The sequence below is a fragment of the Balaenoptera physalus genome, assembly GCF_965194825.1.
Source record: "Balaenoptera physalus genome assembly, chromosome: X".
NCBI lineage: Eukaryota > Metazoa > Chordata > Mammalia > Artiodactyla > Balaenopteridae > Balaenoptera > Balaenoptera physalus.
In genome coordinates, this window is record NC_138903.1 from 7,108,962 (window position 1) to 7,134,246 (window position 25,285).

Sequence of the window (25,285 nt, forward strand, 5' to 3'; positions counted from 1 at the left end):
TTATTTATTTGGCTGCACCTGGTCTTAGTTGCGGCACATGGGATCTTTAGCTGTGGCATGTGGGATCCAGCTTCCTGACCAGGGATCAAACTCTGGCCCCCTGCTTTGGGAGCACAGAGTCTCAGCCACTGGACTACCAGGGAAGTCCCGGGTATCCCGAATCTTTATGAGGGCTTCCCTCGGAGCAGTCCTCACTTGGCTTGAGGGTGGGACCAGGCTTCCCCAGGAACCACCTGAAGTCAGCAAATAGCTAGCCTGTTCTGCTGGTCCTCAAGAGAGCACTTAGAACCACCAGCAAGCTGCGGGCCTTTAGCCAGGCTTTTCCCACACTAACAGGAAAAGTCCCATTCATTGTCTAGAACACCTTAGAGTGGTTTCCATATCTGCGGTAAGCCAACTAATGTTCCCCAAAGATGACAGGTCCTAATCTCTGGAACCTGCAAATGTTACCTTATTTGGAAAAAGGGTCTTTGCAGATGTGATTAAAGTAAGGATTTTGAGATGAAGAGATGATCCTTGATTCTCTAGGTGGGCCTTTTAGGGCAATGACAAGGAACGCCCGCAGCCACCAGAAGCTGGAAGGGGCGAGGAACAGATTCTCCCCCAGAGCCTCCATACGGGGTATTGGCCCTCGTGACACCTTGATTCCAGACTTCAGGCCTCCCAAAGGGAATGCATTTCTCTTGCTTTAACTAGTTTACGATACTTTGTTAGGACAGCCCTAGGAAACTAACACAACATCCCTGAAAGCATCTCAGATTCAACCTGCCCAAATGAAAGTCATTAGTGCTCTCTTCACTTGTTCTTCTGCCCCAGATTCCATGTATCAGCTGCTCAGCTCAAGTAACTTCAGCCAGAAACCCAGGAGTTGTTTTTGGCAGCCCCCAACTCCCAGTATACACACCCGCCCTAGGAGTGGGGCGTGGAGGCTCAGATAGATTCAGAATGAACAGGATTGGGGACTTTCTGTGCTTATTTACAATAGAGAACATTCCTTTGCTCGTGGGGTCCCCACCTGATGAAACGTCCCCTACTTCCTCTCAGCTGGCAAGATAGTAGCTCAGTCACTCCCTCCTGGATGTGCTTTGAAATACTTCAGGGAAAAAAAAAGTGGGCAGGGATGAAACAAAAGAGGTCTATTTTTGTGTCTGCTTGAAATTTCCACGATAAAAGATGAAATTCTTTTTCAAAATTTCACCTATGGTTTTGTTCATCCTTTTTTTTTCCCTTCTCTTCTCTACTTGGATTTCTTTCCTGCTGAAACTTTTGCATCTAAAAGATGTTTTGCCTGTAATTGTGCTCTAATTGTTTCAGGGTGGTTCATGATCTTTCCCTTCACAGACACAGTTAATGTTTCATATTTCCGGCATCCTTTACATTCCTTCGCAAGCCCTCCCTGGTGTTGGACAAGTAAAAAGGGCTCAAGAAATAGATGCTCATTGGCTACTTTATTTTTTTAATTTATTTTTTATTGGAGTAAAATTGCTTTACAATGTTGTGTTAGTTTCTGCTGTACCATGAAGTGAATCAGCTATATGGATACCTATATCCTCTCTCTCTTGGACCTCCCTCCCCCCTCCCCCCCATCTAGGTCATCACAGAGCACTGAGCTGAGCATTTATTGTTTGTAGATTTTTTGATGATGGCCATTCTGACCTGTGTGAGGTGATACCTCATTGTAGTTTTGATTTGCATTTCTCTAATAATTAGTGATGTTGAGCATCTTTCATGTGCCTGTTGGCCATCTGTATGTCTTCACTGGTGAAATGTCTATTTAGGTCTTCTGCCCATTTTTTACTTGGGTTGTTTGTGTTTTTGATATTGAGCTCCATGAGCTGTCTGTATATCTTTGGCTACTTCATTAAAAAAAAACCAAAAACTGCAAAATAGCCAATGGCTTTCTAAAAATGTACTTTAAAATATAAAAACGTTTAGGATTTCCCTGGTGGTCCAGTGGTTAGGACTTGGAGCATTCACTGCCAGGGCCTGGGTTCGATCCGTTGTTCGGGAACTAAGATCCCACAAGCCACGCGGCACAGCCAAAAAAAAAACATAATAAAAACTTTTACAATAGTAGCTTCAGCTAAGTACTCTCTTTTTAAGTACTCCTGGTTTGCATAGTTAGGTATTGTTATATATATATGTGTGTGCATTTTTTTAAGCACCATTTATTTAGTCCCTTCTAGTTGCCAGCAGGAAACTTGGCCCTTCACATATATAACAGTTTAAAGAACATGTCCTAAAGGTAAAGGAATTGGGACTCACACAGACCTAAGCAAGAATCTAGTTTTATGGGCAAAGCTTCCCCATGGAAGGTTTTAGCCTGTTTGGTGATTGGCATTTGAAGATCAAGGGAATCTCAAAAGGTGGTCAAGTGCCTAATTATCAATATCTTACAGAAGGAAGTCAGCTCACTCGCTCAGTGAGAACTGCCCTCTGGTACTGGAGCTGGTGCTGGTTCCAGTGAGTGGAAGAGTGTGAGTCCTTCATGGGGACCTGGGCTCAGTGACCTCAGTCACGTTATTTAACTCCGATGAGTCTCAGTTTCTTCCTCTGTAAAATGGGCTGATGCATGCCCTGAGAAAATCTGCTGAGAGGACCTGAGTCCATCTGAATAACATGCTTGGCACACAGCAGGCTCTCCGTGAATGATAGTCACTGTTTCTTAGCTGCTGTGGCTGCTTTGTTTGCAGCTATAATTGCTGGGCCCTAGGATGCAAACTTCAAAGATAGGGGCCACAAATACTATCATGGTGCCAGGCACATGGAGAGACCCAGTGGTCTCTCCTCCTGTCCCCTGCACAGAAAGAGGAAGTCTCTCCCCCCTAGAGATCTGTAAATATTCCAACTAATAACAAGATCCAGGGTAAAATCCTTGTAAGGTGAGAGGGGGGAAGTGGTTGCTGGGTTGTACAGACTCAGCTTTATCTAAGATCTGCAGCTAAATTCCAGTGTTTGTAATAATAGCTTGTAGGAATCAAGAATAAGATGACAAACATTGGTGACTAAGGGCAAAGTCATTGTGTCAAAGTTTTCCCCTAACTGCCACCATACCTGTGCTCCCTGATCTTGACTGACCCTCTACCAGTTTTAATCATAGGGACCCCAACTCAGGTACACTGTGAGTCAGGTAGGAAATGGCTAAACCTGCCTTTTAAAAAATACCCCACTGAAAGGTGTTTCAGAAAGCCTGATCTTACTAACTGAAAGGTACTTGACCCTACAGTGTGAAAGATAAAAGCAAAATTCTGGAACTCCATCCTCCATTATATTTTATAATTATAAATCTCCTGTTAGAACAGAAAACTAAAATAATTTGAGCTCTGTTTCATAGAGAGGACTAGCTATTTTTTTTTAATAAATTTATTTATTTAATTTATTTATTTTTGGCTGTGTTGGGTCTTCGCTGCTGCACGCGGGCTTTCTCTAGTTGCGGCGAGCGGGGGCTACTCTTTGTTGTGGTGCGTGGGCTTCTCATTGCGGTGGCTTCTCTTGTTGGAGCACGGGCTCTAGGTACGTGGGCTTCAGTAGTTGTGGCACAAGCGCTCAGTAGTTGTGGCTTGCGGTCTCTAGAGTGCAGGCTTAGTAGTTGTGGCGCACGGGCCCAGTTGCTCCGCGGCATGTGGGATCTTCCCGGACCAGGGCTCGAACCCGTGTTCCCTGCATTGGCAGGCGGATTCTTAACCACTGCGCCACCAGGGAAGTCCAGGATTAGCTATTGATTAAATCTCTGAAAGCTGGTTCCATTTGCCCTTGGTTGAATAACTCATTGACTGTTGATCAAGTGAAAGCAGAACTCACTTTCATTTCACCTATTTCCTCTCTATCAAAGGAAATAAGCCTCAGACTTGAAAAGGTGGCACACACACACCCGAGGCTACTGAACGCCTAGGTGAGGATGTTCAGAGGATGCTCCTTGGGTCCAGAGGGTATATGCTCAGCCTCATGTTCTGAGCAGTGAAGATGAACGTCCAAGAAGTGAGAAGCTACACAGAACAAATGTGCCCTGGGCTTTCCAGAAGAACAAAAGCTATGTGCTGACAAATATACTCTACTCTCGGAAATTCTGGCTGAGTTGTGAGTTCCTAGAAAAGAAAGCTGTCACCACTAGAAGTCCACACTGGTTCAATGCCATACTGAATTCTTTCAAAAGGGGTGCAAGGTTGATAAATTGGGAATATGCCTTTCATTCACAAGACAGTGATAATTTCACAAGATTGACAATCTTGTCATAATATGTCAGACATGATACAGAAGTTTAGGTGTGACAGGACCACAGGCAGATGTGCTCAACTGTGTAATCCCAAGAATGTTGATGAAAGATTTATGAGGGGCTGAGAGGAGAGCATCTATCTCACAGCAGGCCACACACGGCGGGGTGCTGTCCCTTTCATCGTGTTTATTAATGTCAATATAGACAGCTTTATAATTAGTCAGATGATGCTAAGTTGGAAGGGATGCCTAATGTGAAGATAAAAAAAAAAAAACTCAGCAGAATGATGTTTAGTAAGGGTGAAGGTAAATTTACACCTAAGTTCAAGGAATGACAGTATAACATTTTCAAGTGGCAGATGGGGGATCTGACAATGATTATACAGTGAACATAAAATGTTAAAGACGACTTCAGCTGTGATTTATGAAGACAGTGATTTTGTGCTTTAGTGAATCTAATGGTCTGAATATTTCAGCCCCAGGTAAGATCTGAGATTTAAACTGAGATTTTTGTCAATACCAGCTTTAGCAGGGGGCAGCGTGTTTTGGGATAGGGGACGTGCATAAACTCTAGGTGCATTTATCTGATCCTTTAACTTTTGGTTGATCACATCCATCCCCTTTTTATTTATTTTTTCCATCCACTTTTAATTTAATTTATTTAGGCCATGCCGCGAGGCTTTCGGGGTCTTAGTTCCCAGACCAGGGATTGATCCGGGGCCCTTCGCAGTGAAAGTGTGGAGTCTTAACCACTGGACCGCCAGGGAATTCCCTCCATCCACTTTTTTTTTTCTTTAATTTACTTATTTATTTTTGGCCAAGCCTCAGAGCATGTGGGATCTTGGTTTCCTGACCAGGGATTGAACCTGTGCCCCCTGCATTGGAAGCACGGAGTCTTAACCACTGGACCACCAGGGAAGTTCCCCCCAACCACTTTTTAAATTAAACTTTTTATTTAGAGATAATTATAGATTCACATGTAGTTGTAAGAAATAATACAGGGACCTCCTTTGTATCCTGTACCCCGCCTCTCCCAATGGGATCATCCTGGAAAATGATAGCATACTATCACAACCGGGATATCAACATGATACAATCTGGGCTTCCCTGGTGGCCCAGTGGTTAAGAATCCGTCTGCCAGTTTAGGGGACACGGGTTCGAGCCCTCGTCCGGGAAGATCCCACATGCCGCAGAGCAACTAAGCCCATGCGCAAACTACCGAGCCCGCGTGCCTGGAGTCTGTGCTCCTCAACAAGAGAAGCCACCGCAATGAGAAGCCGGCACCACAAGGAAGAGTAGCCCCTGCTCGCCACAACTAGAGAAAGCCCGCGTGCAGCAATGAACACCGGACGCAGCCAAAAATAAATAAATAAATAAATTTATTTTTTAAAAATGGATACAATCCACCAAGCTTATATATAGGCGTGTGTGTATTTAGTCCTGTGCAATTTAATGTGACCACCACAGCAAAGGTACACTTGAGATGGATTTTTACAGGAGACTGAAAGGAGACTCCTTTCAAGTCTCCATTTACAAAGGAAAAGTCACCTCATTCTTCTAACTAGAGGCATTCTGGACACTGCAGCTTGGAGTTATTTATGAGGCAGTAACCCGTGCCCAGCGCCATGACCGGTGCCCAGAGGAGCTTGCCCTCTTTCTTCAATTGCCCGGATAAGATGCAACAGATCAGCCATAGAACCAGAGAATGCAAATCTCTCTCTTGACCGCGAAAGACACTGGGACCGCTGCGGAGATTCCTCGTCCTGGCTCTACAGCGGCAGATCCCGGACAAGGACTCAGGGACCCCCTGACTCTCTCTGTTCTGCGCTCTCCTGGCTTGTCCTTGCCACCTGCTTCCTGCATCATCACCTGGATGAAGCGTCTTCGAGGAACCAGGTGTTCCCCAGCGTCCAGTTACAGAACAGTAATATACCTAATACGTCAAGTCCTCTGGGCACAATTGTACCAAAGGGAGAGCAGGGTTTGAACGCAAAGACTTCCTGAGCTGTAACTACAGAACGACCCAACACCGGCCCCTCGGTATCTGGGCTGCACCGCCGGACAATGCGGGCGCGCGCAGAGGGCTCCAGGGGCCCACCATCCCGCTGCCCTGCGCTGGGGGCACAGTGGGCCGGCGCGGGGACAGGCGGGCGGCACGCGGGTGGGCGCGGGAAGGCGGCGGGGACCCCCGCGGCGCTCCCGGCCTCACCTGCGCGGCCGCCCGCCGCCCGCCGCCCGCGCGAACAAAGGCGGGGGCGCCAGCCGGCCGCGCGCTCCAAGATGGAGGGCGCCGGGGGCTCCGGCCGCCGCTGGGCCCGCCTCGCCCCGGCCCGCCCCGCGCGGGCGCTTCCGCCGCCTCACCTGCCGCGCCTCGGCCACCCGAGCAGCGGGCGGACGTGTCCCGAGCCTCCGAGGGCCGCCCGGCGCCCGAGACGGAGGAGGAGGCCCCGGACCTCGAGCCCCCGCCCGCCCTCTGGCCCCGCGGGTCGCGCCCCTCACCCCGAGCGCGCGCCCCCCACCCCGCCTCCCAAGCCTGCGCGCGCCCCGAGCGCGAGCTCCGGCTCCGGCCCACAGCACACTGCACTCGGCTGCCGGAGCGAGGTCTTGAGCGCGCTCCCAGCCTCGGGGCGACTTGGGGAGCCCCGGGCACGCGCGCCACCGATCCCCGCGCCTCTCCCCGCCCCCCCACCGCCGGCGGCCGCGGGGGTCCCGGACGGCGCACCTCTTCCCCCCACCCTCCGGGCAACTCACGGGAGCCCGAGCGCTCGCCCCGCCCCCTGCCCCCCGAGCGGCGCGATCCCCCGAGCGCGCGCCGGACCCCGCCGCTCCCCGCCCCCTCCCCGCGGGCCCGCCCCCTCCGGGGCCCGCCCTCCCCCGCGCGCCGCGCCGCGCCGCGCCGCGCGTCCTCCCGGCTCCCTCCCTGTCCGGGGCCGGTACTTTCCTCCCAAGTTGCAGCGCAAGTTTGCCAGTGGCCGGCGGCGGCGGGGGCGCCGCGAGCCTCCCTCGCCCTCGGCCGGCCGGGGCTCCCCGGAGTGCATGGGCGCAGGTCGGGCGGCCCTGGGGGCCTGAGCGGCCGCGCCGCCTCCGCGCCCCGCGCCATGGAGGGCGCAGAGCCCCGCGCGCGGCCAGAGCGCCTGGCAGAGGCCGAGGCGCGGGCGGCCGATGGCGGGCGCCTAGTGGAGGTGCAGCTGAGCGGCGGCGCCCCTTGGGGCTTCACCCTGAAGGGCGGCCGCGAGCACGGCGAGCCGCTGGTAATCACGAAGGTACGGAGGGCGCGGGACACGCACGGTGACAGGCGGGAGGTGGCCTGGGGCCGAGGGACTCGTCGGGGGGTAGGAGCGCTGGAGGGGGTGTCCGGTTCGCGCCCCCGGGACCGGGACGCGCGTCCGCCTGGGTCACCTGCGAGGACGTGGGTAGTAGGACTCGCATAGGTGTGTGGTCCGGGCGCCACCTTGACCCCTCTGCGTTGTTTCCCGGTCCTGCTGGCTCCCAGCGCCGCGCAGTTTCAATGGCTCCTGTTCCGGGTCCCCTCCCCTCCCCCTCCGGGAAAGGGCCTGGCAGGGTCCCCTGTCACTCCCGGCCTCGCCTGCGCCGGCCTGCACCTGTGGGCCTACCCAGAGGTCGGGGAGGGACATTCCCACGTGCCGGGGGTGCACAGAGACGTCCCCACCTGTGTTTGCCTGTCTAGGTCCTTGTTTCTGCACCCCTTGGACCTGCACCCGTTATCGCTAGGAAGCCCAGACTAGCAGCTGCCGCCAGCCTAGCTTCTCGATTCCCAAAAGCCCATCAATATTTATTGACTTTCGCTTCCAGCCCTAGACCCACGACGCTCTGGATACCTGCAAAAACAAATTGAAACTTTTCAGCGTCCTTTATAAAAGTGGGATTTGAGCCCCCAAAATAAGTTTCTAATGTGTGTGTGTGTGTGTGTGTGTGTGTGTGTGTGTGTGTGTGTGTGTGTGTAGGGGTTACTTTATAACTTTGAATTCTCTTGTCTCAAAACAGAAAACCCATCTTGAAACTTACCAGCCGAACCTGTATAAAGCTGTAAAAGCACACAAACAGCAAACCAGTCGTCCTGTTTTCTTCTGGTTAAAAGTGTCTATTGGTCAGTTTCTCTGGGAAGGTCTGGGCCGCGCCATTCCTGGGGACAAAGTTCCCTTTAAAATGCAAAAATTCTTGGCTCCTAGTAGCGTTTGAAGGTGACTTACTGGTTTTCTCTGCTTTGCTGCTTCACCACAGCAGGAAGAACTAAAGTGACTCCTAACCCACCCCACCGGATTGAATTTGGGAGGCGGTGTGGCTTTGTTGTCTGGATAGTAAATGAGACACTAAACTTCTCTGATCTTTATTTTCGCTCATTTTTATATTTATAAAACTAGAAACTTTGAGGGGAGACGTGCACTGAATTTATGTGGAACCGGGGAAAGAGGCTGTCATTGTTGTTATAAGTTTCACCCATGTGCAACCCATTAATGAATTGGATTCTTTGGAAAAATGTATGTGGCGGAGCAGGCATAGAGTGTACACGTTGTGCAGGACAGGCATTTCCTGCATATACATGCATTAAGGCATAGTAGCCTGTGCCTTTTCAATAATAAAAGTTTTACCGGGCATTTCTGATGGTAAAAGTTAAAAAGGTATCAGGTAAATTACTCAGACTTTTATCATTTATAGGGATTCTTTTAAAAAAGAATACGCGCGCGCGCGCGATTCAACCTGTCTTCCTCGGACGTGTCTTTACAGCAGGTGGAGTAAGCCGTAAAACATTATTTAAGATGACATGTTGCTTTTTGGGCTTATGCAGTGTAAGAAAGCTGGACTTAAACTCTAAAATTCAGTTGTTTTACCGGAAGCTGGAGAAGGGGACCTCCTCCTTTCTCTGTACCTCAAGTTCTAAAAAACCCCGTGCATTCATAGTGGTTTCTCTTCTCCCTGTGCAAGAGGACCCTGTTGTAGAAACTGAAGGAGGTGGGCAGTAAAACCCATGGACACACACCAGGGCCTATTCAGGGCACAGGAGGCAGGCAGTCTGCTCCTGATTGATATGGCCCCTGGGTTGGCTGTCACGGTAGTTGCTAAGGTGTGTGGGTGGGGGGGAGGGGGCTAGGCTGGTAGCGGTGTACACGCCCTGCCTTTCCAGATCGTGCTTCAGGATTTTGCAGAAATAAAACTGCTTATGAGTCTCATCTGAGATGCTAATATGTCCCTCCCTTAAACTGCTGCTTGGTTTTTATAGGTGCTTTACTGTGACTGGAGATTTGTGGTTTCTTTGCTTAGGATGGAGAGGATTCAGGACAGTTTGGGACATCTGTGACAAATTTCCACGCACACTTGTGTACACATGCACACACGTGTGCTCACACATGCATGTATATATTCCTTAACCACACGTTGTATTGCATGGTGGTGGCAGTATTTCACCTACTTGTCTTTTCTCCTGGATTAAGTCATCACTGATGCTTGCTTACAATCCAACAGCTGGTAATTTACTGTCACATTATTACAGAAGGATAAAGGAAAGCGTGTCCATTATAATCACTTAAAAAATGGAAATAGACTGTTGTGATGGAGACTGGGGAAATTTGTCCCACCTCCAGAATTTAGATTAATCCAAGCTTTGAATCTTCTTTTCCCAGTAGCTACTGAAAACTGTCTAGGGCTCATTAAATAATAGGCCTTCTAATAGTTTTTTTTTTGCATTTAAGAAACCTTGTAATTAAATAGTTACATATTAGAGCCCTGGGATATTATACAGCTCATTTCTAACAGAATCTGATTTGGAAGAAGCTTGATCCAGTGTAAGAGGACACACTCTGTTTATGATGTTGAGTGTCTCAGTTGAAAGCCTCATAGGAGTGTACGTCTTAGAACTGGAAGTGGTGCCAAGAACAAGGCTGGTTCACTCCCTGATCTCCTGATGGAGTTTTTTATTTTATTTTAATTGATTGAGTGATTGATTGATTGATTGATGGCTGCGTTGGGTGTTCGTTGCTGCCCACGGGCTTTCTCTAGTTGCGGCGCGCGGGGGTTACTCTTCATTGCGGTGCGCGGGCCTCTCATCGCAGTGGCTTCTCTTGTTGCGGAGCACGGGCTCTAGGCGCCTGGGCTTCAGTAGTTGTGGCTCGTGGGCTCAGCAGTTGTGGCTCGTGGGCTCAGCAGTTGTGGCTCGTGGGCTCAGCAGTTGTGGCTCGTGGGCTCAGTAGTTGTGGCTCGTGGGCTCAGCAGTTGTGGCTCGTGGGCTCAGCAGTTGTGGCACGTGGGCTCAGTAGTTGTGGCTCGCGGGCTCAGCAGTTGTGGCTCGCGGGCTCTAGAGCGCAGGCTCAGTAGTTGCGGTGCACAGGCCCGGTTGCCCCGCGGCATGCGGGATCTTCCCGGACCAGGGCTCGAACCCGTGAGCCCTGCCTTGGCAGGCGGATTCTTAAGCACTGCGCCACCAGGGAAGCCCCTTGATGGCGTTTCATTAGCCCATTTTGTAGGTGAAACAGCTAAGGCCAAGGAGGGCTCAGTGGTGTGCCCGAGGTCACAAAGCTGGCGAGCCCTGAGAAGGGTCCTCAGGACCACATCCTGACCCTGCATGTCTCTGCTTTCTCTCCACTTGGTGCCATCCGCTCTTGTCTGGCATCACTTGCGATGCCACAGTCAGTAACTTTGTCACATCCTGTGAGGCTTTTTCAACCTTGGCACTACCGATGTTCTGGGCTGGATGTTTCTTTGCTGGGGGCGGTGGCGCTGTCCTATGCATTGTAGGGTGTCTAGCAGCAGCCCTGGACTTTGCCCACTGGCACCACCCCCCAGGTGTAACAACCAGAAAAGTCTGCAGACATTGCCAGATGTCTCCTGGGCACAAATCACCCTCGCTAGAGTAACTGTATATCACTTTTGCTTTGAAAGGATTTTAGCTTTGAACGCTTGTGCTTAATTCTTCTTTTTGAAGATACTCGGAGGCCCCTGGCATGGCTAGCTTTGGCGGGGAAGGCTGTTTTCTTCCTAAGCGCTGGCCCTGATAATAGGCTTTATTTACACAGTAAAACTCAAACAAATACTTGCTTCATCTGCATTTTTGTATCTGGAAAAAGGAAATGGAAGCAGGAACTCCCGAGTGCTGTGTTTCATGGGCATTCGGCGGGGCTGCTCGGTGAGGGCTGCCTTTTCTCTGGGTCGGGTTTGAAGTTAAAGGGATACTGACTTCCCGGGAGTGGCATTCTTGGAATTCAAAGTGCACACATAAAGTCCCCCAGCAAGGTGACAACCAGATTTGTAACCATTCGTTACATTGACACTGACTTGTAGCTTGACGTATTACCAGGGCTGGAAGATACACAAAACCCCAGTTTTTCACACTGCTGTCGGAGAGGGAGCAGAAATAATGTCCCTGCCTTAGGAAACTCCAAAGACTTTGACTTGTTAGTGTTTCCGAGACTGTGCTTCGATGCGGGACCTCTCAGGAGCTGTGTAAGTAGGTGCGATGTTGTACGTGGCCCTGCTGTCTGCGTGGCACTTTCTTTCCCCATCAGCTCAGCAAGTGTAAAAGTTCCATGGGGGTGGGTAGGGCCTGATTTCTAACGTGTCACTGGAGGGCCTAGAATTCCAGAAGGGCCCTTGGGGATTCGTTAGGAAGCCTTAAGTGGGCCAGCTGGGTGTCAGCAGAGCCCCCTTCGGCCTCAGGAATGTTTGTTAACCGGGGAAGGAATGAAGCCCCTGCCCCTCCTTTTCACCATTTCTTACGTCCTCCTCACCCCTTCCCGCCACGAATGCCAGAGCCTTAGCCAGGAGCTCCAAAGAAGACAGTAATTTGGGCCTGGCCTGGTCCCACGGGTGGCTCCTTTGGGAACCCGTTGATTTTCAGGTTGCCTTTGGGGACCAGGGCCGTCCTGGGGGGTGGTGCGGGAGAGCCGGGGCTTGGGGTGCCCAGCCTGACGCACCCTCTCAGGAGCCTTCGGACCGTTCGGCGTTTCACTGGATGCCAGACCGTGCCCTTAAATGTCCTTCTTGGTTTGCATGCTGAAGGCGGGGTGGAGGGGAAGCAAGGGCACATTTTTGGGGGGTCGGCCCACACACCCAGGTGGCAAATGTCCTGTGTCAGCCGTTAGAGCTCCTGATGGCGGAGGCTTGGGGCAGAGACTAGCTGTTGGTTGGGGGTGGGAGGTACCTTCTGCGGTGGTCTGAAAGGGGCTCCGTTTCATGGGCTGTGCTGAGTCACGGTCGTTGGTGACCTGGCAACCCTGGTCAGGACAAGTTGTTGTCTGCACGTCCTTATATTTGCCCCCAAGAGCCAAGTTCTTTATCAGTTACCACTGAAGGCTGTGAAAAAGGGGGGGGGGTCTGTTGAATTCAGCTGTGGATCGGGAACCGACGGATCTCAGCCTCTCCGGGTTTTGCTCGATGTCGGTGTTGAAGCACAATCCCACGTCAGCACCCATCTAGGGACCACTGCCACTTCCCAGAGAAATAAATGGTGGGTGGGTGAGGGCTGGGCACCCCTCCTCGGCAGACCCAGGTGCTGTGGGTACTGTTATGGCCGAGGCAACTCCTGGGCACTGTGAGGTCCCAGCGTCTTTGAGGCCAGCTGCAGTTGAATGATTGTTGGGAGGAGTGTAATGCCAGAGACTCATTTGTATTTAAAAATTAATAGTACGGTTTAAAAAAAAAAAAAAAAGAAGGGTGAGTTTTCTTTCCTGTGCTGAAACACCTTTCCAGTTGGTGGAAAGGCAAGACCTGCCTTGCCAGCTGGCATTCAGATATATCTTTATTCCCTTGTCCCAGCCTGTGCCTAGCTGGGTCCTGTTAGTTCTTAGCCCTGGTCCTGCGGAGGTGTTTTGGGTGCAGGGGTGGGAAGTCTGGTAGAGAGACCCAAGTCCCATCCCGAGCTCTGGTGCTGGAGCTTTGAGGTGCACTGGGTGGGGGGTTCTTTCCTCTCCTAGAAATTAATTCAGCAGGACTCACATCTATAAATCCAGAGGCTTCCACAGTGTGAAAAGCTATAAACTTAAGCTGTGCATCACACTTCTGCATCGTGGTGGATTTTGCCTTTCCTGGGTTCAGTTATGAGTGCTTCATAACATGTCCTAACATTCATCTTTTGAAAAGAAGAAAACAAGTTTGCCCGAGAGCTAAATGTAGAAGAGAATGAGAATGAAAGGCTCATAAAAATAGTCGTTTTCACCTTGTCCTAACGAGCTGGGATTTCTTAATTCACCTTTCTATTTCTCGGCCAAAGAAACTGGGCTCCCAGCTTGGAAAGGGCTGGCTTTTCTATTTGGAAGGCATTTTGGAGCTGTCCTCTTGCCAAAGTTGTTTTGTGTCAGCATGCAGATAAACCTGGATTTGAGGATTTCTTCGGGGCTCTGGGGAGCTTTTCTTCTTGTACACTGGGCGCAGTGTAAACAGTCAATGAGATAATTTAGGGACTTAAAGGCTGAACAGACTTTTTATTCAGTCTTACCTCTTTTACTTTTCATGCACTGCAGTCAGGCATGGGGGCCATCCTTTGATGAGAAATTATGCAAGCCGCACTCTTCCAAGCTGCAATTTCCACCCACACGAAGGGTTTTGAAAGCCCTCAGGGTTGCATATTGCTCTTTTGGTCTTTTTAAAACCTTGCCAGTGTTCAACAGAGGGAGGGTGTATTCTGGAAGAACTGTTCTCCTGTTACCTTGCTGGAGTGGATATTTGCATGGCCCTGTGGTAGGTGGAGCCTGCTTCCTTCACCAGTGTGAATGTTAAGGCCTGTCTTCGGGGGAACTTATCTTAGTAGAAGGACGACGGTAGGCTATGGTTAAAAAATAATTGGACTAACTTTATTTTAGGTTCGAACAAATAAGGTTGTTCTGAAAAGCCAGGATGTTCTGAATTGCAAAGCAGAAGTAACTTTTTTTTTTTTTTTTTTTTAACCTGGGCTGTTTTTCTAAAATCTCCTGGGTATGAAGTTGGAGGCAATGTCTGCAGCCTCTGTTGGATGGATCTGGAAGAACAGTGCTCTACACGGCCTGGGAAGGGTTGCGATTGTCTTCCTTTTGGCCAAAGGTGACCAAGACTTTCAGATCAAAGGCAAATTGTGAAGGCCAACAAGAACCCAGGCAGGGTAGATTGTGTGGGCTCTAAAGGCAACCTTGTACTTATTCAAGGGAGGAAAGACACAAAATGTTAGTGTATCTTTTTGAGTTTTGTTTTTATTTTTATCAAAGTGGCTCTTGCGCTGTTGAAATAAGCAAATAGTTCTGCAGGGCTTGTTATCATACCAGCAGCTCCCCATGTCATTTCCTCGTCCCTAGAGAAGCTATTGAAACTTTTTAGCTGATTTCTTTGGGCATTTGCCTGTATTCTATGTGGCTGCTACTTTCATTGTTCCGTTTCGGGATGACTGTGGACTTCCCACTGTGGAAGCTTGGGATGTAGTCTTTTTTTCCACACCAACTACCCAGACACATACCTTGAGCCCCCATACTCCCAATGTAACTACATAATAATTTTGGTTAGAAGAGGGTTTTTTCAACCTTAGCACCGCTGACGTTTGGGGCCGAATAGTTCTTTGCCGCGGGGGGCCGTCCTGTGCCCTGTGGGATGGCGAGCATAATCCCTGACCTCCACCCGCTAGAAGCCAGTACAGACTCCTCCATCTCCTGTAGCTGAGATGGTCAGAAACGTCTCCAGACGTTGCCAGATGTCCACTGGGGGACAAAGGTCGCCCCCTTTGAACTGGGAGTTTGGGGTGAGCAGATGAAAACTATTATATGTAGGATGGACACACAACAAGGTCCTGCTGTAGAGCACAGGGAACTGTATTCAGTATCTTGTGGTAAGCAATAATGGAAAAGAATATTAAAAAAAAGAACGTCTCTATGCGTAGAACTGGGTCAGTTTGCTGTACAGCAGAGATTGGCACACGTTGTAAATCAACTCTACTTCAATAAAAAAAATAAAATTAAAACAAAAAATACCCCTGTGCGCTGAGACGACCATGGTTCGGGGGAGAGTCATGTGCCACGGTGTTCATTGCGGCGCTCTTTGCGGTGACCAGGACCTGGGGGCATCCTGGGTGTCCATCGACAGATGAATGGATGGGGAAGATGGCTGGTGGGGGGCGGCCGCGTGGCGCGGGGAGATCAGCTCGGTGCTTTGTGACCACCTGGAGGGGTGGGATAGGGAGGGTGGGAGGGAGACGCAAGAGGGAGGAGATGTGGGGATGTGTGTATGCCGGTGGCTGATTCGCTTTGTTGTACAGCAGGGGCTGACACACCATTGTGGAGCAATTGTACTCCAATGAGGATGTTAGAAAAAAAAATTAACATGAATATAAAAAAATAAAAATAAATGGTAAAGCCTCCTGCAAATATGTAGAAAAAGTTATTTAAAGACAAAATTTATTTTTAAAATTTGTTTTTCATCTCATAATTGACAGAATAAAATGTTATAGCATTTGCAAAAAAATAAAAAAATAAATTGCCCCCTTTGAGAACCACTTGGTTAGCAGTTTTCGGTGTGTATGTTATTTTGAATGCCATTGCCAACACTGCTGAGCCTGGTGGTACAAACTATGATTATTTCTCCTGCACAAGTTTTCATAATCACCAAGGGTAAGAATAGGCTTTGTTTCTTTGCCTAATTTTCTATGTGCATATCGTTGATTCATCCGCTGCATCTTCCCCAGGTGCAAAAAATCTTTTACTATATTCAGACACACAGGGGGTCGTCTTTTGAGACCTTCTCTGTCTGAGAATGTCATTATTTTACCTTGACAGTAAATGGATTGTTGGGTGTGGAAGTCTGAGTTGGAGACGGTTTTCCCTCGGCACTTTCTTTGCAGGTGGTGTTCTGATCTCCGCCGGTGTACAGTATTGCTGGGGAGACAACAGAGCTTTCTGTTTCTTTTTTTTTTTAATTTAATTAATTTATTTTTATTTTTGGCTGCGTTGGGTCTTCGTTGCTGCATGCGGGCTTTTCTCTAGTTGCGGCGAGCAGGGGCTACTCTTTGTTGCGGTGCGCGGGCTTCTCATTGCAGTGGCTTCTCTTGTTGTGGAGCATGGGGCCTAGGCATGTGGCCTTCAGTAGCTGTGGCACGTGGGCTCAGTAGTTGTGGCTCGCGGGGTCTAGAGCGCAGGCTCAGTAGTTGTGGCGCACGGACTTAGTCGCTCCGCGGGATGTGGAATCTTCCCGGACCAGGGCTCGAACCCGTGTCCCCTGCATTGGCAGACGGATTCTTGACCACTGCACCACCAGGGAGGTCCCAAAACTTTCTGTTTCTTAGTCCTTTGGACTATTATTTTTTCTGTCTTATTTTTCTTTTCTCTCTATTTTTGTTCTTCTAGGGAGATTTTGTACAGCCTTATCTTCCAATCCTTCCATTGAGTTTTAAATGTGTGCTTTTGGGTTTTTTTAATTTCCAAAGTTGTTTGTTTGTTTGTTTTGTTAGTGTTGTTCTCGAATGTTCCTTTTTGATACCATACTGATCTGTTTCATGGTTCTTCTTTCATATCTTTGAGAATATTAAACTGGTTTTAAAAAATGTCTTCTTGCTGTGTAGATTCCGTTTCTGAGCTCCACTGCTTTTTGTGTGTTTGTTTGGCTTCTGTTGGAGGCTCAGTTCGTCCTTGCCGTCTGCAGGTATGTAAGAGTGGGTGACCACAATGCTTTTTGGAGGCTGGTGCACGTGGGTGAGTGATCTAGCCAGGCTGCTTCCCTGGGGACTCCTTTAAGGCCATAGCTTCGCTTGTTTCTTTTGGGCTGGTCACATCCCTTCAGATAGTAATGTTTTCCTCTACTGAACATAAGTTTCTGGTGTAGGGCAGATTTGAACGTTGGTGCGAGGTTTGCCAGTTTAGAGGAGCCCTGCTTTGCTCGGCGACGTGACAGTGGTCATCTCTGCCTCCTGCTCTGACCACAGTGGTTCCAGTCTGGAGAGAACGTCTTGCATATGTAGCTGAATCGTGCATTCTGTCCTTAACCTTTTCTCACCCTTAATCCTTCAGACTGTCAAACTAGAATCATTCCCACTTCAGTATATTGACACAGGGGTGAAATGAGTCAGTATGGAAAGCTAGCTCTAGTAGATTTTTTTTTTTTTTTTTTTACATTTTTAAAATTTTATTTATTTATTTTTGGCTGCATTGGATCTTTGTTGCTGTGCGCCGGCTTTCTCTAGTTGCGGAGAGCGGGGGCTACTCTTTGTTGCGGTGCGCGGGCTTCTCATCATGGGGGCTTCTCTTGTTGCAGAGCACAGGCTCTAGGCACGCGGGCTTCAGTAGTTGTGGCTCGTGGGCTCAGTAGTTGTGGCGCACGGGCTTTGTTGCTCTGCGGCATGTGGGATCTTCCCGGACCAGGACTCGAAGCCGTGTCCCCTGAATTAGCAGACGGATTCTCAACCACTGCGCCACCAGGGAAGCCCTAGCTCTAGTAGATTTAAATTCCATCTCTCCTCCCCCTTCCCCCCTTTACCCTACTTCATCCTGCTTCACTAAGAATTTGGAAAACTATAAAAAGTAATGTGAACAAATTTCTTAAAAAAGTAATGTTAGTGTTTGAAATTGCCAATTTATCATTGAAAGACTTTAAGCTGGAATTTTGTATGGCAACATTTTAATGTGTCTCCTAGAGATTTTGGTACTTATTCTGACTGTTTAGCATTGGATTTGTAGAAAAGCATTTAATTCAAATACACATCTTATGCTCAGCACCAGTACATTAGTTGTGCTATTTACAGCCCACTGGAAGTGATTATTTCCTCCTTTCCACCAAAAACTGGTTTTTAAAAAATATATTTATTTATTTATTTATTTAGGCTGCACCGGGTCTTAGTTGTGGCATGCGGGATCTTTAGTTGCAGCATGCAGGCTCTTTAGTTGCGGCATGCGTACTCCCAGTTGCGGCATGCGGACTTTTAGTTGCGGCGTGCATGTGGGATCTAGTTCCCCAACCAGGGATCGAACCCGGGCCCCCGCATTGGGAGCGCGGAGTCTTACCCACCGGACCACCAGGGAAGTCCCTAAAGTGTTTTTGAATAATACTGACTTTTCCTTTTTGTAATATTAATGAAAGGTAGCTGTTTCAGATCAATGTGATGTTCAGAAGAGTAAGATTTTGAAAAGCGGTTTGGGAAGTGAAAATAGTAGGAAAGATGAAGGTTAAGTGTCCCATGACAACAAACTCCATTTCTTCACTGCTTTGCTTTCTGGCAGTAGAAACTCTTTGAGGGCGTGGAGTCAGACCCTCAGGCTTGGTAGAGATGCTTGCTCTCTGCTCACTGGAGCCTGCCTCTCCTTTTCCTTCTGGACGTGCTGCTGGACTACACTTCCCAGCTTCCCTTGCAGCTGTGAGGCCATAGTTCTGCCCAATCAGAAGCAAGTAGAAGTGATGCAGGCCGTTTACCGCCTGTCCTGCTTGCCTCTTCTGGTTGTCTGGAGTGAAGATGGTCCTAGGGCAGAGCCTCATCAGCACGGGTCCCTGAATGCCTGAGGAGGAAGCTGGCTGACCATAGCCTGCTTACCCTCCCAGTAGTACCAGTATATGAGCAAGAAAGAGGCTTCTGTTGTATTTGGGCCATTACACGTTTCTTTGATTACTTACTACAAGAGTTAGAGCATTCTAACAAACGAAATCTGGAGAGAAATCAGGAATTTTCTTTTCTGTTTTGTTTGTTTGTTTTAAATTTTTATTGGAGTATAGTCGATTTACAATGTTGTGAATAGTTTATAGTATAGTTTCAGGTGTATAGCAAAGTGAGTCAGTTATAATACACATATATCTACTCTTTTTTAGATTCTTTTCCCATATAGGTCATTACAGAGTATTGAGAAGAGTTCCCTGTGCTGTACAGTAGATCCTTATTAGTTACCTATTTTACGTGTGGTGATGTGTATACGTCAATCCCAGTCTCCCAATTTATCCCTTCCCCCCCGTTACCCCCTTGGTAACCATAAGTTTGTTTTCAAAAGTTTTCCTTTTAATGAATACCGCTAGCTTTAAGAGACTGAATATATAATGTTTAATTTACACCCATACAGAGGGAATGATTATTTACTTTGTAGAAGGAATCACTGTGGGTGTCCAATTAATTAGCATCTAGCTTATTCCTTGCACACTTATTACAGAAAATGAGACCTGCATGCTCAGAAGTTCAGCTTCTTTCCACCGTAGCTTTTCTCTCAGTTGGTAATTTAATTTTCACCCTGTGTTTCTTTGCCTTCCCCTCCCTGCAGACGGTTGCCTGGGAGCTATGGAGAGGTGGGGCGGAGGCAGGGAGGCTCCCCAGTCCAGCTGCTTAGCCCTCCGGGAGGGCTGACCAGAGGAGAGGAGGGTGGCTGCCGGCTGCTGCCGGTACGATGTCAGGGCGTGCACCTTTCTCCTGGTTGAATTGTGCTTTACTTACCACTTTGGTTCAAGTGCAGAGGGTATTGCCTGGGCGGGTTACAGTAAATCCTCATTAACCGGCATGCCTCTATCAGATTCATCGATTATGATCTTGTATGGCAGGCTCTTCTTTTCCCTAGGGAATAGAAAACAGAGAAACACGAGGTAGACCATCAAGGAAAGGGAGATAAAGGCAAGTGCAAAGTAAAGCTGGTCCCTGGAGGAAGGTGGCATTGGTGTGGGGATCTGAGGGTTACAGGGCAGGGGTTGCTGAGAGGGGTGGGGAAGGAGAGCCTCTTCTGTTCCAGGTGTTGAAATGCTTACGGAAAGCCTGGGAAGGTGGGTGGGGGGAACCCCAGGGACCTGGAGCCCCAGGACCGGTGGCCCTCCGTGACTTTCAAAGGAGGTGAAGGGATTCTTTGCTTGTGGCTTGGAAATGCTGAAGCTGATGAAATACTGCTGCTGCTGAAATTCTGCTTCTGTCTATGTGAATTGTGCCATGTTTGTAAATTTGTAAACACAGTGATACTTATCTGTGCTAATTGTACATGTGCTTGTCAATTTGTAAGCATAGCAATACTGTTTTTTTCTTGTTGCAGAAAGATTCAAACCATCTTGAAAACATTGAGACTAAGGGAAAAGATAATCAGCAACCCAAAACATTTAATAATCTTATTTTTGGTAGTAGAGGTATGTTGAATTCTTTTTCCCCGTCTGTGGAATTCTTTGATTGGTACCGTGCAGATCTAATTATGAGTTGCTTGAACGTAATTCTCTTAAGAATTACGTTGTCGACAATCTTTGGAATCACATGCTAGCTTAAAGGAAGCTTAGTTTTGTGTATGCCACTTGGAATTTTAAAAATGATATGTTTCGTTACTATGGTATATATTGAGTTTTATCATTTAGCTTTTTGTAGACAAGCATATAAAGAAGAAAATCTTAACTTCTGGAAAACTGAGTACTTTGTATTGATCAAAATATGTTGGTCTTTAAAACAACTGTGTGCTTTTTTTGGTAGGTGCAGCTTTTCTTTCAATTTTCATTAGTGTTTAGATGCCCTGAATCTTGAATGAAAGTTTGGAAAGGAAACATCTGGACTTGAAAAGACAGGCCTGCTGCTGCTTGAGTCGTATTTATTTTGTGTTGATTTCACCACAGAGTGGATGAAGTTGTCCAGAGTGGATGCCTCTATGCGTTACGAGCTGGGGTGGGGCTACTTTTTCCCCTCTTCCTCCCCATTTTCAGGGGCTGGCATTCTGGAGAAAAATTATTAGAACCTCACACCACTGCATGTAGTTGTGCAGTTTTACCCCCAAAGGTAAATTTACATTGTCTGCTGCTGATTGAGGACGCGCCTTCTGTCCCTGGCAGGGGCTAGGTTTGCGTTTACAGAGTGTAATTCTCAGGTTACCTGTGGTGTTATTGCCGATCTGAAAGAGGTGTCTCATCCACGCAGAAACGCGTTCTCTTTCTTTTGACCCCTGTGAAAGTGGCTCTTCCCCTTGGCCATCCGCGGCAGTGTTGGTTTCTGCTGGAGGCCCCTCCTTTCTCTCTCCTCTCTTGTCTAGGTGGTCTGGTGCGCTTCCTTGAGGCAGGCAGACAGCTCTCAGGTCTCCACTGCAGGCCCAGATTCTGGGAGAGCCCCCTGGGTACCGCCCAGGCCGCTCCAACTCAGCGTGTTGCAGATGCAGATCTTGCACCTTCCTTTACCTTAATTCTCCTGCACTTCCGGGCCTGCCGACAGGTTTATCTCCACATGCAGGAGACATCCTTGATGCCTGTCTCTCCTTGACCTTCCGTGGCCAACCGATCACCCAGTCCCTGGAGCCTCAGTGTCTCGTATTTGTACCTTCTCTTTCACCCCTGGTGTCCCGGCCTCCGTTATCGCCTCTCGGGGCCGTCACGGGACTGGTCTTGTACTGTCACCGCCTCTGGACTCTCCGTGTGCCAGCCTCCTCTGGACCTCCAGCAGTGCACGTGCCAGAGCCCGGCTGGGCTTCTCAGGCTCTTGCTGGAAAGGTAACTCCTCATGTTGCACCTTAGCTGGTCCAGAAGTTTCTTTACCTTTCAGCTCCTGCCCATTTCCAGCCTTGTCTTCTGCAGTCCTCCCTCCTGCCTTGACTGAGGAAGGAACCTTAGGTGTTTCTAAAGAACGAGGCCACGTGTGTTGTGAAGCCATTACAGAATGACGCTTCCCAGGCCTCCCAGCAACAGCGGATGACTTGCGGTGCGTAACGGGCAGCGGAAGGAAAAGCAGAGTGCGGGACTGCATGAGTCTGCCCTCTAAAGGAGGTGCCCCCGGCCTCACCACAGCGACTTGTTTTGCACATTGCTGTCGCCTGGTCCTGCTTTGTCCTGGAAAGGCAGGCATGCGCACACGTGTGAAGGAAGCCCTGCCAGAATCCCCCACAGGGGGGAGAAGGGGAGAGGGTCCATGGGCTGTCCTGAGTCTCCCTCGCCTGCTGTCCCGGGCTGCATTTCTGCTGTCTTTACTGCCTCCGAGGTCCCTTGTTAACCAGACTTCAGTGTCATGGGCAGGTTGAGGAGGGGGTGGCCCAGGGAGTGTGGAGGACGCAGAGAACCTGACCTGTGACCAGCCTGGGGGGCAGGCCCCTCCCGAGCACCTGTGGCCCCGCGCTGTCGGCCAGAGCCAGCCCAGGCCTGGCGCCACGGGACGCTCGTCCTGTGGATCCACATAGAGACCACGGCCTGGCTTCCTTGCCATCCTTGCAGCCCCGAGAGCCTTCTGACCTCCGGATCTTTGCACATGTCTCCCAGCTCTGCAGCCTCTTGGACTAAGGATGCATGCACAGTGTAGAGGAGGCCCGTTCCATTCCCTGGGGTGGCTGGAGAGTGTGCAGGGCAGGCCTGCCAGCATGGTTTTCCCCTTGAGTTAAAAAAATTTTTTTTTAATTGAGATACAACTCACGTAGCATAAGATTCATCCTTTTAAAAAAGTGTACAGTTTGGTGGGGTTTAGTATACTCACTTAGCTGTGCAGCCATCGCTCTAATTCCAGAAATTTTCATCACCCACGAAAGAAACCCTGTGCCCATCAGCAGTCCCTCCCCGGTCCTCTGCCCCCAGCCCCTGGCAACCACCGGTCTCCTGTCTGTCTCCGTGGCTTTGCCTCTTCTGGGCGTTTCATCTAAACAGAACCACACAATGCGTGGCCTTTTGTGTTGGCTTCTTTCACTCCACATCACGTTTTCGAGGCTCATCCACGTTAGCGTGTGTCAGGACTTCATTCCTTTTTATGGCTGAATGATATTGCACTTTATGGGTAGAGCACATTTTGTTTATCATTTGTCAGTTGATCGACATCTGGTTGTTTCCACCTTTTTGCTTTTATGAATAATGCTCCTGTGGAGAGTCGCACATTCACAGAGTTGTCTGTGTGTGGATGTATGTTTCACTTCTCTTGGGTATTTTCCTTGCACTTTGCGCTTGCCATCCGCACGCCCAGGCGTGGTACCTGTGATTCCCTGAGCACGGTCGGCGAGGGTGGGGGGGTCATACCTCTCATGAACCAAAAGAATAGAATTGGTCTTTCTGGCTTCGAGGCTGTTTAAGCACAATTGAAACTGACCATTTGGAAACCTTAAAATCTTAAAAAGAACACTTTTCAAAACTCATGGGACTTAACGACCACAGAGGGGATGTGGACCCCTGCTCTGACACACGCCGTCAGCCTCTCGCCTCGGCCCCTGGAACACCCCACAGTGTGTGTTGTTGGTTCCCCACATCATCTTTGTCCGTAGGATGGCAACTAACTTTCTGAAGCCTTGCTTTTGGCTGCTGCTTCTTGCTTTTGCGCATGAGCGTAGAGCATCTCCAAACAGCCCTAGAAAGCGGACACCCGTATTTCTCCTGTATCGCAGATGAGGGTAGCGATTTGCCAAAAGGGGGGACTGCACCCACTGCCCTGGCCGCCCATCAGGGCTATCCTCAGGAGGAGGGAAGCTGCAGCCTGTCTGTTGAGTGCGTGGAAGATGGAAGGAGGACACCGTCCTTTGCTCCTGGCACCCTGCTGACCCCCGTTCTTCTGTGGAGGATGCCATTTCCTGTCTGCAGGGGTGGGTTCTGGGGTGCAGACTCTGAGGAGGGTCACACTCTGTGGCCAAGGGCAGTAACAACTCAGCCAGGCATCGCCCCGCCTCCACCTTGGGAAATGAGCTTCTCTCTTTTCCTTTCTGCTCTCTTTCCCGTAACACAGCTTCAAATGAAAACGAGGCTCCGCATCTCGAACCCTTCTGGTTCTTTGATGAACCCAGACTACAGGGGAATCCCTGAATGGACTTAACCTTTCGAGGGTTGGGGGTGCCTTGACATTATCTTCATATCACGTTGTACAGTTTATCAAGTTTTCTGTTGAGTCTTTCTTTTCACCCTTGTTCTGTAATGAGCCTGCTGGGAGGCTTGACCAGGGTTGTTTATGTTTATAGGTGGGAAACCAAGCCCCGAGCGGCCTGCTTGCAGATCTTATTAGGTGGTCAGGACCAGGGCTCTAGCCGGGGCCTTTGAGTACAGAAGTGCACTAAAGCTCTTTTTTCTATGTGACTTAAAAAAAATCTTTCTTTCTTTCTTTTTTTTTAATATTTACTTATTTGGCTGCGCTGGGTCTCAGTTGCGGCACGCGGGATTTTTTTTTTTTTGTAGTTGTGGCGTGCATGTGGGATCTTAGTTCCCCAACCAAGGATTGAACCCGGGCCCCCTGCATTGGGAGCATGGACTCTTAACCACTGGACCACCAGGGAAGTCCCCAAAAGTCTTTCTTAAGGTCATTGTTTAAAGTGTAAAAATCCTGAGGATTTTATAAAATTACATGCCATCTCCCCCACTTCTCTGAAATCCATATGAAGTACCAGAAGTCTCACCTTGGCCATAGACATACTCATGATGTTTCTAATATTTGGATGATCCTCTGTAAACTAGAGGTCAGCAGACTTTCTTCTGCAAACGGCCAGGGTCAGTGTTTTTGGCTTTGTGGACTGAACTACTCCTTTCTGCTGTTGTGGCATGAAAACAGCCATAGACAACGTGGAAAGGCAGGGGGATTGCACCCCGGCAAGCGGTGGTTTTCACAGTGCGGCCCCCAGACCAGCCGCATCAGTCTCACCTGGGGCCTTGTTAGAAACGCAGGGTCCTGGCCCCGCTGCAGACCTACTGAACCCCAAACTGGGGCTCGGTCGGGAATCCTCCTGGGGATTCTGACGCTGGCTCCAATTTGAGAACTGGTGCTCTAGAAAGGTGTGACTCACCTGCCATTTATATTGGAATTAACAAGTGCTATCCTACTGAATCAGGGTTGGTGGTGCCCAGGAATCGGAATTTTAACAATGGCCCCAAGATGGTCTTATGCCCATGGAATAAGAACCAATTTCTAAAGCAGGATTAGTTTGGACCAGTAGAGGAGATGGGGGAGGTGTCAGGGAACTTTTGAAACCTCAGCTGGGACTTGCTTGGGGTGGGGAGGTAGTGAGAAGAGGGTGATGTGGAAGATTGGGGCGGGGGTGGCCTTGTGTCACCTTATTATGAACTGTGCCTGGAGTCCCTGGTCCCAGAAGGTGAATTTCTTTCTCCCAACCCCTCATGTGTGTCCCAAAGCCGGGAGCTTCTGGAACTGAAATTCAGCCCTTCTGTTAATAGCTATTGGACACCACATTTCTTTTTTTTTTTTTTTAGAAAGGAATTTGATTGATACCAAGGGTGGGGGAATTCTTTT

At 49.1% G+C, this 25,285-nt stretch overlaps 2 protein-coding genes and 1 long non-coding RNA gene across 5 annotated transcripts in view; 2 read left to right on the top strand and 1 right to left on the bottom strand.

Annotated features, from left to right (window-relative positions):
* Nucleotides 1-4,034, top strand: part of LOC309652473 — a 29,314-nt gene extending 25,280 nt beyond the window's left edge. The window contains exon 6 of the long non-coding RNA XR_014258735.1: nt 3,833-4,034. This is a non-coding gene — a long non-coding RNA (uncharacterized lncRNA). The remainder of the gene's footprint in view (nt 1-3,832) is intronic.
* Nucleotides 1-7,312, bottom strand: part of LOC309652450 (G-protein coupled receptor 143-like) — a gene marked incomplete at both ends in the record, with an annotated part of 40,005 nt that extends 32,693 nt beyond the window's left edge. Inside the window, one exon of the mRNA XM_082446253.1 lies at nt 6,574-7,312. Coding sequence (XP_082302379.1) covers nt 6,574-7,312 — 739 coding nt within the window. The remainder of the gene's footprint in view (nt 1-6,573) is intronic.
* SHROOM2 (shroom family member 2) overlaps nt 7,311-25,285 on the top strand; it is a gene marked incomplete at its 5' end in the record, with an annotated part of 140,343 nt that continues 122,368 nt past the window's right edge. For all 3 annotated transcript variants that reach the window (XM_082446212.1, XM_082446214.1, XM_082446215.1), the window contains one exon: nt 7,311-7,475. In XM_082446212.1, the coding sequence (XP_082302338.1) occupies nt 7,311-7,475 (165 nt within the window). The remainder of the gene's footprint in view (nt 7,476-25,285) is intronic.